The sequence below is a fragment of the Typopeltis vanoorti genome, chromosome 3, assembly GCF_054136105.1.
Source record: "Typopeltis vanoorti isolate ZY-2024b chromosome 3, IOZ_Tvanoo_1.0, whole genome shotgun sequence".
Lineage (NCBI taxonomy): Eukaryota > Metazoa > Arthropoda > Arachnida > Uropygi > Thelyphonidae > Typopeltis > Typopeltis vanoorti.
The window spans coordinates 107,774,506-107,789,619 of NC_143551.1; the positions used below are offsets into that span (position 1 = coordinate 107,774,506).

The 15,114-nt window shown below is 36.0% G+C and overlaps 1 protein-coding gene across 2 annotated transcripts in view; it reads right to left on the reverse strand.

Annotated features, from left to right (window-relative positions):
- Hcf (Host cell factor) overlaps nucleotides 1-15,114 on the reverse strand; it is a 502,792-nt gene that overhangs the window by 54,559 nt on the left and 433,119 nt on the right. For both annotated transcript variants that reach the window (XM_090390794.1, XM_090390792.1), the window contains exon 25: nucleotides 2,174-2,356. In XM_090390794.1, the coding sequence (XP_090246920.1) occupies nucleotides 2,174-2,356 (183 nt within the window). The remainder of the gene's footprint in view (nucleotides 1-2,173; nucleotides 2,357-15,114) is intronic.

Here is a 15,114-nt window from a genome sequence, read left to right on the forward strand (position 1 = left end):
GCAATTCAAAAACAGAAAAGTAAATGAGATTGTAATTGTAGTAGGTACTAATGACTTAACTAGCAATAAGTTTAGTATAAGAGAGGTCCTAAAATGGTTGTTGGAAGTGGTGAGAGCGAAGAGTGAGAAAATGAAAACCGTTAGTACATTACCTCGATATGATAAAAATGAATTAAGAAGAAGGGCTATGATGGCAAACACTTCAATGCGTATGCTGTGTAGACGAAATGGATGCAAGTTTTCAATTTTGCAATTGCTTGAGCTTTACTCTCTCCCGCCTCCCCCAAATGGTAAGAAGTGACTGAATATTGTGATGTCTCTGAAATATTAGAAATGAAGTGTTACATTTATAGATAAAATCTGTGGCAATGTGTCTCTTGGCAACTCTTGCAATGAAGTTCTAGCATGTTTTCTTCTTAGTTTTCACAAAATTATATATTATTCAAAAGTTCTAAGGATGATAGACTTCTTTCAAAGAAAGGATATAACATCTTCATTGTAACACTAAGGCAATATATAAAAGAAATACAGCTCAAGTAATACAATTAATTGAATCAAGGAAAAATTCTTACTTATTTTATATGCAAAAAAATTAAAGGTAATGTTAAGATATTTAAATATCTTAACATTATTTTGTTTAGAGATGATATTACTGTTAGTTTAGGTAGTTGAAAATGAAATAAGAGATGTATAAAAATATTGTTATGTTGGTAACATATTTGTTAAACTGATGTTTTACTGTAAGAAGAATATAGCAGTAGTGCTTACAGTTCTATTAGTGGCTGACCAGTGAGGCAGTTAAGCCTAACTGAACCTCATGGCTATGTCATCAGTGGAAACAGCTTATCATTTAGCAGCATGAAGAATTGGAGAGATATACATATTTCTTTCTATGTAGCTGGAATTATAATACATGTATAAGTTTTTTTTATGCTAAGGTATATGAAATATTCATCAAGGAGATGTTGAAAAAAAAATTTCTCCTTGCTGTCTGTGATAACAGCTGTTGTGACATCGTTCACAATTGCAAATGAGAGAAGACAGTGTATGTTCTCCTGTGATATGGAAACAAACAGCTGATGGACATGAGAGAAAAAACATTTATATATATATATAGAGAGAGAGACATATAAAAGCGGAAGGGATAGAAGAAAGGGGAAAGTTGGAAATGATTCCCTTTAAGAAATAAAGAAAAATATAAGGAATGAATAGTTGTATTTTGTGGATTCTTTATCTGTTCAATTTTCTATTGAGAAACTTATGTATTTTCACTGCTGTAATTTTTGGTTTTTCTGAGTGAAAATTAGATGGAAAGCATTGTCTGTTTGTAGAACTGATAATTGGCAAATAAAAATGCTGGAACGTTGTTTTCTGCTCCAGTGCTAGATAGCTGAATTTCATGAAGTAAACTGTTAATGTTTTTGGTACCTGATTGAAATAGAAACTGAATAAGCTTGAAGTATGGCATATATTAAAGATATATGTGAGTTGACATTTTCTTGTGGTTGTGTGCAAAAAAAATTTTCTGCTGCTGTTGCCATTAGTGAACTTAAAGATTGATGAGATGCTTGTATCTTGATTTTCCAGCGCTTGTTTTGCCTAGTTTTCTGTTATATCTGTTTGAGTTTTCTGATTAAAATATCTTAATTTTTGGCTTAGCAGACATCTTGTATTTAATGTCAGAAGATCTAATATTTTAAGGTTATAAATTTGCATGTAAGTGAGTAAAAGGATTCTATTGTTTTAATACAAATTTATTTTATATGTTGTGTTTACACAGACATGCACACACACTTTGTTAATAATATATATATAAACCTAGTTTCATGTATATAGCATAATTAAACACCAAAGGAAAATATTCGATGGCTTAATCAATAACAGTGTTCAACGTCATCAAAGGTAATGAATATGCAGACACCTTCAATAAACACAATAAAAAAAATATGGTCAAGGCAGTACAATTAACTGAATCAAGGAAAAACTCTTACATATTTTATATGCCAAAAATTAAAGGACAGCATATACTCTTATAAGAATATATGTTTTAATCTTTTTTGATGCATTCAAATTATTATTAATTACAATAGTAATAAATCATAATACTATAATTCTCAAGGATCATAACTGATGAATTACTAATGTGGAGAGGGGAAAATAAATACTTACTAACCTTACTAATTTTAATAGCTGAAGGTGCTCCAGGGTATCCTGGCAAACAGGTTTTGAAAGCTGATACTTCACTCCATGGTCCTCTTCCACAAATATTAATGGCAGCTACTCTAAATTTGTATGCAGTACCTGGTAACAGCTCTTGTTTTCGTAGATTAGAATGATCCGATACCACATCGATATCCTTAAAATATAAGTAAAACTTATGGGATACAAATAGTGATGCACATCAGAGTTTATTTATTATTATTATTTTTAGAAACAGAAACAGCAATTTTTCAAATTTTAAAAATCTTTAAATTTTAAAATTTAAAGATAAAACTTTTGCCAAACCCTGATGCTTGCATTTTCTTGTACAAAAACATCTGTGGTACACCATATTTATACAAAACATGTACATTATAGTGAAAGAATTAATATTTATCATTCTGCAACAAGTATAAAAAAAAATGAATGGAAGAATAATTTCAATGAATGCAGACAATGTGCTTATATAAGAAGCAGATGCAATTGTTCAAATAACAAACAAATATCTGATTTACTAAGATCTATCAATCTGGTGAATGTAACATGGCGCAATGTCTGATCACTAAACTGAATGAAGAGATAGAAGTGTTGAATAAGATTCAGCAATACGGATATCAGCATGTATGCTGAAGGAATATTCAGCTTAAATGAATAGGCCCTTGATCTCATTGTATAATCTAAGTCTCAGTGAAGAAATGTAGAGATGAGTAGAGTTAATCTGAGTCAGTATAGTCTCTTAAAAAAGAATAGGAAAGTAAAGATTAACAGAATAGATATTTGATGCCAGGATGGCAAGAAAAGGACCTGAGATAGATCAGAATCGAGGTAGACTGATGTACTTAGCAGTACCTTAGAAGGCCTAAATAAGACCTGACAAATAAAAATTAATTTTAAAGAAAACTGTTGATTGGAAACTAGTTATTAATATTGTATATATAATTATATTGTACAATTACAGTATCCTATACACCCCCCCCCCATCCTTGAAGGCACATATTAGAAAATGATGATGATAAATATATTGGGAATTTAACCAATTTCTGCTGATTTCATTCCAAGAAACTTTATTTGGTAAAAAGTTAATGCATTAATCAAAATGCATTCTATTGGCTTGTACAGCCAATTATAAAATATTATAAAACCAGTAATCTTTTGTAGTTATTATTGTTGTTTTGCACTTTTTTTTTTTATGTTAGAATTAGAATGAAATAGAATCCGAGGCTATAATGTATCATGTAAAAGGTTAAAATGCATTAACAATTAACTATATATACTTATTATAAGCATACTATAAGAATAAATTTAGTATATCTGATGTATTAAGATAAAATTAGTATAATAGTTCAAATTAAAAATATTATATATTTGTATAGAGATTAATTACTTGTAAAAATGAAAAACCATAATATGAATTTAATGTATCAGATATCAGATAAATCTTCCTAAGTGTATTAAGACAAATTAATAAAAGCAGTAAGATAATGACTACATTCATTAAATTAATGAGGACGGTCAACTAAACTATTGTAAAATCGTGTATTCAAGGAACTTTATTCAAAAACCTCTTGTGTACCGATTTTACTGGTAAGCAAAATTCACTAAAAACACTTGTGGGTAAATAGAGAAATTTTCATATTTTTAATTTGGAAATAATATTTTTTGTATATTACTGAATACTGTCACCTCAAAGGGTTTTGTAAAAGAACAGAAAAATAAGGGTAAGATTAATTGTGTCTAAAGAAACTCTTAGTCACCAGTAATTCCAGATGGATAAAGGTATTAACAAATGACCTGGGGCAACTGCAACCTCAAGGGTCAACAGTGTGTGGAGGTTTCCTGTCTGAATGCAACGTCTCAGAAGGGTGGCGGGTGCAGAACATCGTAGTACCCAGGAGGACAATGACGTAAGCGAATCCCAAGGTCATCGGAGCAGATAAATATAGGGTTGCGATGGCGAGAAAAGAGTTCAGTGCAGCGATTCAGTTTGGTTCCTGGCAGGGCAGTTCGTGGCGTTTGAGTTCATCTGGTCCCGTTCCCGGGTCAGCGACAAGTTTCGAAGTCACATGGGGTTCTGACCTGAAGTTACGATGTAAGCTACGGCAGCGGAGTTTTGCTAAGATCATGGGAGATAATTTGTAATCGCCATCGGAGACCTGCATTACAGATAGAAAATCGCCGAGAAAGCGACGTGACTAAGATAAACAGTTTTAGAAGAAATTAGATGCCGAGTTTTCATGCCACCAAGATCCAAATGTTCGCCGATATTAAGAGGAGATCTCACGAAATCCCGGAGATGATATCCAAGTGCAGTACTAAAGTCAGACGGTAATAGAAGGAAGTGATTTCAGGGATCATTCAGAAAAGACCAGACATCTGTTTAAAGTAAGATTTTTCCTTTGTTTAGCTAGAAATAAGAAGATTGTGACGGTGATTTAATTAAGGGTCTTGTTTTATAGTGATACTAGAGGACTTTAGGCCTTATGCTGATAACTGAAGTATTTTGTTATATGTGAGAGAAGGTCTGGCTAAAATATAAGGTGAAACATTGTGTATTTAATGTTATAGTTATTGCCTAAGAGAATGCAGAATGTTATGTAAAAATTGATCCGAGTATTACTAAGTTTAACGAGAGAAAATTATAGACATGTGGTTTTACTAGAACTGATTATGTTGAGGAAATAAATTGTAAACATAGTCATTAGTTGTGATTTGAAGCATAGAAGCTAATTTACTTAGTACTTAAAATTGACCTATTGTACATTTCATTGATGTTAAATAAATTGTTTTCTTGTTTAAATAACTTGTCTGATTTCTATTTCCAATGCACTACTCATTAATTCGAATCCGTGAGCCTTAAGGTAGATATTGTCACAACTGCATAACAGAAATTGACTAGATTTACTTAGAATTAGGAGAGAAAATTTCTGTGTGGTTTACTATGTGTTATTTTTCGGAGGGAGATTCAGCTCCCACCCATGAATTTGGTGGCGCAGCTAGAAACTAAATAAATTTTCCAAATTCAGTTGAGAATAAACACCAGTGGGTCAGACAAAGAGATTGGCTCTGGCCTGAGGTGATTTCTTTGTTCTGTAAGTTTCGCACACGTGAGCTTTATAATTATTCGCGGCCATAAGTCAGATGTATAATAAAGGTTAAGAAGAAAAGTTTAAAAGAGATAACTATAATTTTTACAAAGGCGTAGAAGACAAAATATAATTGAAGATTGATAACATATTTCAAATAAAAACATTTTAACAATGGTGCAGCTGATAGGATGTTAATTCACGCAATTAATTGATCAAAATTGTGAATTAAAGTGAGTTAGTTTTGGTTTGGCATCAGGCGGCGCAGCCAGCAGGCTGTGCGATTTACTAAATTAATCATAAACAAATTAAGTTTGTAAATCTAAGTAGATTGGTTTTGGCTGGAAATCAAACGAATTTGATGCTGGAATTTAATTAGCAATACTAAGCGTAAGATAATATTGAAAATTTGTAAATCTATTTACAAGAATAAGCCTGCCATCTAGTTCAAACATGGATGACAGAGAATTTTTCATGACCATCAATCCTCAACAAGTTTTTCTGCAGTTTTCCAGAGAAGAGAACGATGACATATTAGCTTTTTATTTTAGCTATGTCGAGGAGTTGAGAAAGGCAGGGAGGTGGAAGGACTTCCAACTCCTAATCTTGTTGTGTCGTAAGCTGGTGGGGAAAGCTAAAAATTTTCTCTACTCTTTCCCCATACTTAGAGAAACATTAGACTATGTAAAGTTCAAGGAAGTCCTCATCTCTCAGTTTTTAGGTCAAGAAACCTTGGTCCAAATTTATGGAAATTACAGAGAATTATGCAAAAGGCCAGAGAATGTGACTGACTATTATCAGAGATTACTAAACCTTGCTCACTTCCTGCAAGTATCTAATGAGGATAAGCCTCACCTGGAATGAGAGATCTTTCACCAGTTCAGGCTGGGAGTGATGCAAGAACTCAGAGAAACAGCCTACAAAAAGAAAGTGACTAACATAGAAGAGTGCCTAAATGTACTCCTCTATGAGCTAAAGAGCATGTGCTTGGTGATCTTAGTCCTGCATCTGCTACTAAGGATGATAGCTCCAAGCCAAAAAAGGACTCTCACGAGAAAAAGGAGAAGCATAAGAAATTTTATAATTGTGAGGGAAATAGAACTGATTCCGTCAACACAAATTAATTAACAAATGGTGTGTTGGATGTGAAGGAGGTCCAATCGATGGTTCAGAGAGAGGTTGAGCATTTACAACAGACAGTCATGGATAGCCTTGACGCTGTTTTAACCCAGCTAGCGGCGGTGTCCACAAAAACCTCTGAGCTCCCCATCCCTCAAGTCGATCGGACTGTTGAATTAGTGAGGTTAGAGGTTGAGAGACTGCAACAACCCCTGCTTGACCAGTTGGACACAATAATAAAGAAACTGGCTGAAGTGACTACTCAGAATGTCAATCTCTCCTATGATACAGGAGATGGAAAATGAAGGAGATGACAGAAGAGAACTTACTAAATGCTTCAGTTGCGGCAAGCCTGGGCATTTTGTTCGCAATGTTTCAACAGCAAAGATCCAGCAGAGGTTATGATGGGAGATCAAATTCCCACATGTATGCTAACAGAGCTTGGGAAAAGGGCCAAAGAAACCGCTACAAGTCCCCAGAATTGATAGTAAAGGGAATTATCTGTGACAAGCACTGTAATGCACTACTGGACACAGGTTCCCAGGCCTCTACCATTGCAGGGGACTATTTTGAGAGACTAAAGCCCCTTGTGAGGAATAATATCTTTTATTTTAGAAAGCCAATAAAGTTATCTGGAGTATCTACGTCAGCCATCCATGTAACAAGATCCGTGTTCCTGATTTCTCTCCCACACATTTGGGAATGACTTCCTTAACAAGAATAGATTTACATGTGACCATTCTCAAGGTGAAATACACCTTCTAGGAAGGAAGAAAACCAAACAAGAATGTTCCAGGGTCACTATTTTCAGTCAGAAGTGAGAAACGTGTCGAAATAGGCATACAATGTGGAGGCACGGTAGAACAGATAGGAGAAGTTAGAGAAAATATGACCCATGACTAACCTGATTCAAAAGAGGCCTCCACTTCAGAAGTAAGAGAACCTGCTGAGGCCTGTTGCACACTGAAACTGATTTGCCCATTCAACTGAAAAGTACAAGGGAAGACATGGAAGAAATTCATTCGAGCAATCGGGATAAATCTGGTCGGTGTTGTTAACTACCAAAGGACAGGCCACAGATCTTCTAAACACAGAGAGAACTGTTGGAAAAGGAATAACGAGATGAAGCCAGCACCACACAGGCGAAGGGAGAGTAAATATCAAGAAGGAAAAGGAAATGAAAATTCTGATGATTTAGACATAATCTATTATAGATACAGGGCGCCTACTAGTCGAAATCAAGGAAACGAGAGATCAGTAAATAACAAGAATGAAAAAGGAAGCATAACCAGTAATGGAAGTGATAATTTTGTCCAATTTGGATATAACCTAAGACCCAGAGAAAATAGGAGGGTCTACTCCAGAAACATTGAGTGAGTGAGGTTGTGAAAAATTTTCCGGTGGGAAAAATTTTTTCTTTGAAGGGGGAACCTATGCTAAATCTGTAATGAACACTTAAATTATCTTTGAGTATTTCATTCAGGATTTAACTGAAATGCAAAGAAATCTCCTAAAAAGAATTACTTGTAAATAGATAACAGAAATCCTTGTATATATATATAGTAATAATAGTCCATTCATATAATTTCTCTATGTAAATATTTTGTAAATGGTCCATAAATAACTGACAAGAATTAAGGTAATGTAGAGGTGACATTGTAACAAGGTCAGAGTTTACAGTAAATAAACTATTGCAATCCAATTATAAACATGACCGCAGGCAGTTGCTATATGAACCCAAGGCATGTGCAAGCTGCCCACGCGGAAATGCAATGAGAGGAGAAGGTGCGGTGTGCAAGGAGAATTAGGTGGTGTCTGCAAATCAATGATGTATTAGGGAGAACAGATACGGAGCATATAAAAGTATTAGCGATGCAAGTTCGCAGTCTTTTTGCCCTTTTCATTCCTAGTTCAGGTTTTGATGTTTCTCCCCCCTGTGGTTTTCCATGTGGTCGGTTGTAGTTTCGAGGCAACGGAGTCAAGCAGAAGTAGTTCAGCGGCGGCAATATGGTCAAAATAGCGGGCTTGTCCGAGCATAGTCATCCATGCGATGGGACAAACAGCGTATGGTGAAACTTCGTATAGCTCCAGCCATACCCTTCTACCAGACAGATTCTTGGACATAAGGTAAAGTGATCCATAATTGAAATCACCAAGAAGTCAAGGCAAGGAACAACAGCTCGATGAATAGCGTGATGACCGGAAAGAAACTTACAAGAAGACACGATGAGAAGTATCTCCTAATGAATTCATCTGGTTGGTAACATAAAGCTTTATTTCTTATTGTATTGTGTAATTCTTAGGCCAGAGTGAGCTACAGTGTAAAATTTCCTGTGGACCGAACTTGTTAAGACAGATTTTAGGACTTTAGTACTTATTCCTCTAACGATCTTTGTAGTTATAGAAGTGTAGAATTACAGGTAGTATCTGTAATTCTACACTTCTGTCATTAGTTTAAGGTTAGTTTGAAATCGATGTGTTGTATGTGCATTAATTGAGGAAGATATAGGGCATTCATCCATATATTTGTGCTAAGTAATCGGACAGTTTGGATTTGCTAATATCACCTATGTATATGGTAGATGGACAGACTTCCAACTTCTTATATTGCTAAGAAGTAAACTAATTGGAAAGGCCAAGAGTTTTCTGTACTCTTCACCTATTTTGAAAGATACCTTGGAATACTCCAAGTTTAAAGAGACCTTAATCTCCCAGTTCTCAAGGGTAACAAGTTTGGGCCCCAATATCTGAAAATTACAAAGTAGTACTCAAAAAGATAAGGAGAACATGACTGAGTACTACAATAGATTACTGACCATTGCCAACAGTCTGAGCGTCACTAATAAGGATAAACCTCACCTCGACTGGACAGTGTTTCATCAGTTTAGGTTAGGAGTGAAACAAGAGTTGAAGGAGACTGCTTATAAGAAAAAAATCACAAATCTTGAAGAATGTTTCATTGCCATGAAGGAAAAGGAACAGATGCTTGGAGACATTCGTCCTACACGTACTGCCAGTTACATCAACGTGATTAAAGAAGCAAATAATTCCGATTACGAAATTAAGAATGAAAGGGAATCAAGCACATGTAAGAGCAGGACTGCTAAAGATCAAAAGGATAGTGAGGGAGAAAGAGAAAGGTCAGTCAACACTAATCAAGTGACTGAAAATGAACTGAACATCCCAAAACAAGTAAGGCTAACAAACATAGAAGTACGTTTTATAATAAAACAATTAGTTGAACGGCTACAACAACCCTTAGTGGACCGTCTTGATACTGAACTGAAACAACTGGCGGCAGTAACAGAAAAGACCTCGGAATCAACTATACCTGAAACAGAGAGGACTAATGAGATGATAAGACAAGAAGTCGAAAGGCTACAACAGCTGATGATGGACCGTCTTGATGCTGTTATGCAGAAGTTGGCGGCAGTAACAGCAAAGCCCTCCGAAGTATCTCTACCTCAATCAAGGAGGAGTAATGAACAAGGAGACAGAAGGGAGCCTCCTAGATGTTTCAGTTGCAATAAGATTGGGCACATTGCTCACAACTGTTTTAGTAACAGGAGACCCTCTATGAGAAATAATAGAAATGAGTCGAGGCTTGAGCACACTCCTGATAAATATGAAGGTAAACCATGGAGTAGAGGACAAAGGAATTATGAACAGCAAAGAAAGTCAAAAATGATAATTAAGGGAAAGATACAAGGCTCGCTTTGTGATGTATTGTTAGATACGGGTTCCCAGACCTCTGTCATAACAGGAGATTATTTTCAAGAAATAAAATACATTGTATGGCGAGGCATTTCTAATTTAAAGAGACCGATCAGATTATCGGGGATATTGACATCCAATGTTTATGCGACCAAGAAGGTTAGAGTAAAGTTATACTTTCCTGAGTTTAATGTGTGTGTTTCGAAAGAGTTATTGGTCCTCCCCAGGACATCTCGCTCACACGTTCAGATATTAGGAACTAACTTCCTAGAGAGAGATATAAGTTCTCGTATGGCTTTTCCAGAAATGAGATGTTCCTAATGGGAAATAAACGGTTTGGTAGAGGGAACCATAAAAGTAGAAATAAAAATGAGAAATCTCATGAAGAAAGAATGCAGAAGAAAAGTAATGTCGCGCTGACTGATGGAGTTAATGAAGTGTCTCAAAATAACCCGGTTGATTGTCAAATAGATTGGAGTTCAGAAGTGAACAGTCAATCTGAGATTAAGGGAAGTGACCCTTCCCTTAATGCATAAGATTAGACATATCCGCAAGGAGATGTGTTTTGCATTATGGGAGATACTGAGATAGGAGTGTTGGTAGCTTGTTCCACCTTTGCAAGGAGTGCCATGGTGTTGTACCACCTTACCCCAGTCCTGAAGATACTTTCAGGCGCAAACTTTGTTTGCTCACACTTGGATAAAGGATTAAACTAAATTTATTATACTCTAACCAAGTGAAAAATAAACTTTCAATACTCATGGGTAAATAGAGAAATTTTCATATTTTTAATTTGGAAATAATTTTTTTGTATATTACTGAATATTGTCACCTCAAAGGGTTTTGTAAAAGAACCGAAAAATAAGTGTAAATTTAATTGTGTCTAAAGAAACCTCTTAGTCACCAGTAATTCCAGATGGATTAAGATATTAACAAATGACCTGGAGCAACTGCAATCTCGAGGTTCAACAGTGCGTGGGGATTTCCTGTCTGAACGCAACAACAGAGAAGGGTGGCGTGTGCAGACCATTGTAGTACCCAGGAGGACAATGACGTAAGCGAATCCCAAGGTCATCGGAGCAGATAAATATAGGGTTGCGATGGCGAGAAAAGAGTTCAGTGCAGCGATTCAGTTTGGTTCCTGGCAGGGAAGTTCGTGGCGTTTGAGTTCATCTGGTCCCGTTCCCGGGTCAGCAACAAGTTTCGAAGTCACATGGGGTTCTGACCTGAAGTTACGATGTAAGCTACGGCAGCGGAGTTTTGCTAAGATCGTGGGAGATAATTTGTAATCGCCATTGGAGACCTGCATTCCAGATAGAAAATCGCCGAGAAAGCGACGTGACTAAGAAAAATGGTTTTAGAAGAAATTAGATGCAGAGTTTTCATGTCGCCAAGATCCAAATGTTCACCGATATTAAGAGGAGATCTCACAAAATCCCGGAGATGATATCCAAGTGCAGTACTAAAGTCAGACGGTAATAGAAGGAAAGTGATTTCAGGGATCATTCAGAAAAGACCAGACATCTGTTTAAAGTAAGATTTTTCCTTTGTTTTAGCTAGAAATAAGAAGATTGTAACAGTGATTTAATTAAGGGATTGTTTTATAGTGATACTAGAGTCATTAGTTGTGATTTGAAGCATAGAAGCTAATTTACTTAGTACTTAAAATTGACCCACTGTTCTTTGTTCCAGTGGAACCGCCCTCACTACTGAGCTTAACTACATACACAGAACTTTCCTCTCCAATGGCTACAGCGAACACAGTATCAAAAAAATAATCAATTCCTTCCCCATTCACCATCCCTCTCGTCAACAAGATTTTAAAAATGCCATCACCATACCCTACATCCGTGGCACTTCGGAAAAAATAGCCAAGATACTAAAAAAGTATAACCTACACACAGCATATAAGCCCTACCGCAAACTTGCTACCCTTATCTGTTCTACGAAAGATCAGCTCCCTCCTCTCTCTCTCTCTGCCTGGAGTTTACAAAGTACCCTGTTCCTGTAAGCTTGCATACTTTGGACAGACAGGCAGATCAGCATCCATCCGCCTGGAGGAACACAAGTCGTACATCGTTAAACACAACTATGGCCATTCAGGCTTGGCTGACCATGTTTTGGACACCACCCACAGAGTATCATAGAAGAAAACTACCATGCTCCACCACAGCAAATTCAAGAAAGAGAGACTTTTCTTAGAAGCAGCAGCAGCAGCTCTCAGAAACCAACCAAATCTTAATAAATACGGTTGCATTAAGCTTCTGAAGATTTGGGAAACAGTTATCACCAGAGGTCCCATCTTACATTCCAGGCCACCTACTACCGCCCTTAGAGGGCGCTCCACCTAGATAGGACTTTAGTGTCACCCACGTGGTTGGGCTTAGTATTGTAAGTTTTTGTGTGCATGTTACATTAATTGTTTTTGTAATCCTCGTAGATGTCCTAGTGACTAGGACGAAATATAGGAAGTATTAAATTCTATTTTAATTCTTTTTGAGTGTTGTAAAAGATCCATTAAACCTCCAACATAATGTTCTCACAGCACTTACGCCTCTACACAAGAATAGTGCTGGTAGATTCACATCCATTAGTTGATCCACTAATATGGTGACAGATATATGACTACTGCATAGTGGATGTTATCTGGTTTACAACAATTGAGACAAAGTAAAGCAGTTTTTTGTTCTTTCTGGATCATTCCACTGTAAACTTTCAGACTGTCTTTTTATGCTTTGCTGATTAGGAAAATTTTGGAAATTAAAAAGATACTGCCAAAGTTTTAAGCAAAACTCTTCTTGAGAGTATTTGAGAGTATCTGGTAAGCAATTTTGTGCCAATTCTGTTTCAGAATCAAAATTGTTTATGCAGCATATCTACGCAAGAGCCGGACCATGTTCATTTTTTTAAGTTAATCTGTGCTAGTAAAAACAGAATAAATCATAGTGTTCAAGGATGATCTAATTGTAAGAAGCTCAGACACTCATGCATGTTATTATTCCTTCAGACATTTTTTACTGCTGCCTTTTCAATGTAGGAGAGTTTCTACTAGATGGTGCTATGCTATGCTTTTTTTCTCTCTATCTCGTGATAGGAATACTCTACTTCTCTTAATCTTTTAACCCTTTTCCTCATTCTTCAACCATTAACATGCTTTGGAGTGTTCTTGGTCTTTTGTTTCATAACATCCATCATCTTCACCATCATCCATATTGGCATAACTGGCAGTACAGAAAGATTTGGGGGGAGGGGGTAGAGCCTGATGAGGCATTAGACAGCCTTCCTTCATTAATGTTGGAGGGTGAGGAATGTCAAATTTATTCAACCAATGAATGTAAAAAATGAAATGAAGGTGTGTTTAGTTATTGCTTTCAATGTTTATTGTTTCTTACTCTTTGTGCCTGCTGATGTGTATGGTTTATGTTCTTGGTTGGGGCTTGTTGAAGGCCCTGTAAACTTGAGAGAATGAAGGATCCACATTTAAAAGGGAGTTTATTTTAACATCGGGGGTCCCCATGAAATGAATGGATGCCCACTATCTGGAAAGCAATAACTGCACTCAGAGGTGGGCCATCATATATCAGCATGCTTTGGACTGTCCCTAGACTATACAGAAGGAGACTTACTGTGAAACTGAAAATCTTGCAGACAATTCTCCTCATCAGTTGGTTCTACTACCTCCACTTTGCATAAGCAGTGCATGAACATTGCAAGGAATCCTCCCACTCATTTCTGGATGACTCACATACCATGGTGAAGTGGGGTGTAGAATCCCATTGATAGTGGTAAATAGTCAAGTAAGAAAAAAAAAAAAAAAAAATTGGAGAAAATGAGAGATGAAAACAGCAGCTGGTCCTATTACTGCAATCTACACGATGTCACACAGAAGGACAAAGTAAAATTTCAATTCAAGATAGCTAGAAATACTAAAATAACTCTAAAATGCTTTCATATATATATATTGGGATTTCAGTAAAGTGTTCCACAAAAGAACATTACTAAATTAAAATGTGCCAAATTGGTTTTGATGAGTAGTAAGATGAGGAGGATATTGAATGACAATGAGCGAGACCAGCAGTACAACTAAGCTTTTAGCACCCTTGGCAAATTCGTAGCTAAGCGCATTTTAAAGTGTAACAATTTTGATAAATGGTAAAATGTCCTGTTACTGACACACTGGTAAATTGCTAGTGCTAAAGCATTGCTAAACCTCTGAGAGAGAGAGAGACAAACAAAAGGAAGTATTGTTTACAAGAGTCATTTAATAGCTAGGTGGTAAAGAGCAAGGCAACACAGGGATCAGTGTTAGGATCCTTTTTGTTTATTATATACATAAATAATTTAGGTTCAGATATTCAGAGAAGTGAAGATTTGGATTACTTCATTTTTAATAGGATGATTTTCAAAGACTGGAAGAGTGGATAGAAAGGCATGATTTAAATTTAATGTGAGGAAAACATCATCATCAAATTCCTGACATGTACCCTCAAGGAATGTACAGGAGATTATGATAGTACTACATGAAAAGTTTACATCATTACTAACTTCCTATCATCAATTTTCCTCCAAATTAATTTGTTATCTGTCAAGACTCCAACATTATCAGATATTATATTTCTGTCTTATAAACCACTTTTTAGGGTCATTTTCCTGTAAACCTGGCAGAGAACACTAGTTTTATTAATCTTTCCTCTCTCATTCTGTTTTAAATGACCATACCACCTGAGATTAGCACTGCTAATACATCCCTGGATGCTAACAATATCAAGTTCTTTCCTAATATCCTCATTTTAAATATGATATTGCCATTGATGTCATCTGTTCACGTCCCTAATCTTTCTCAGGACTCTCGTATCTGTGGTCTATAGTCTTTGGTCAACTGTTTTATTTCTCTCTCAGATCCATAAGTTAAAAATGGGTTTGAACACTATCTTTCGCACAGCTAATTTAGAGTTTTCACTAATTTCTCTCTTATTCCATATAAATTTAATCAATTGTC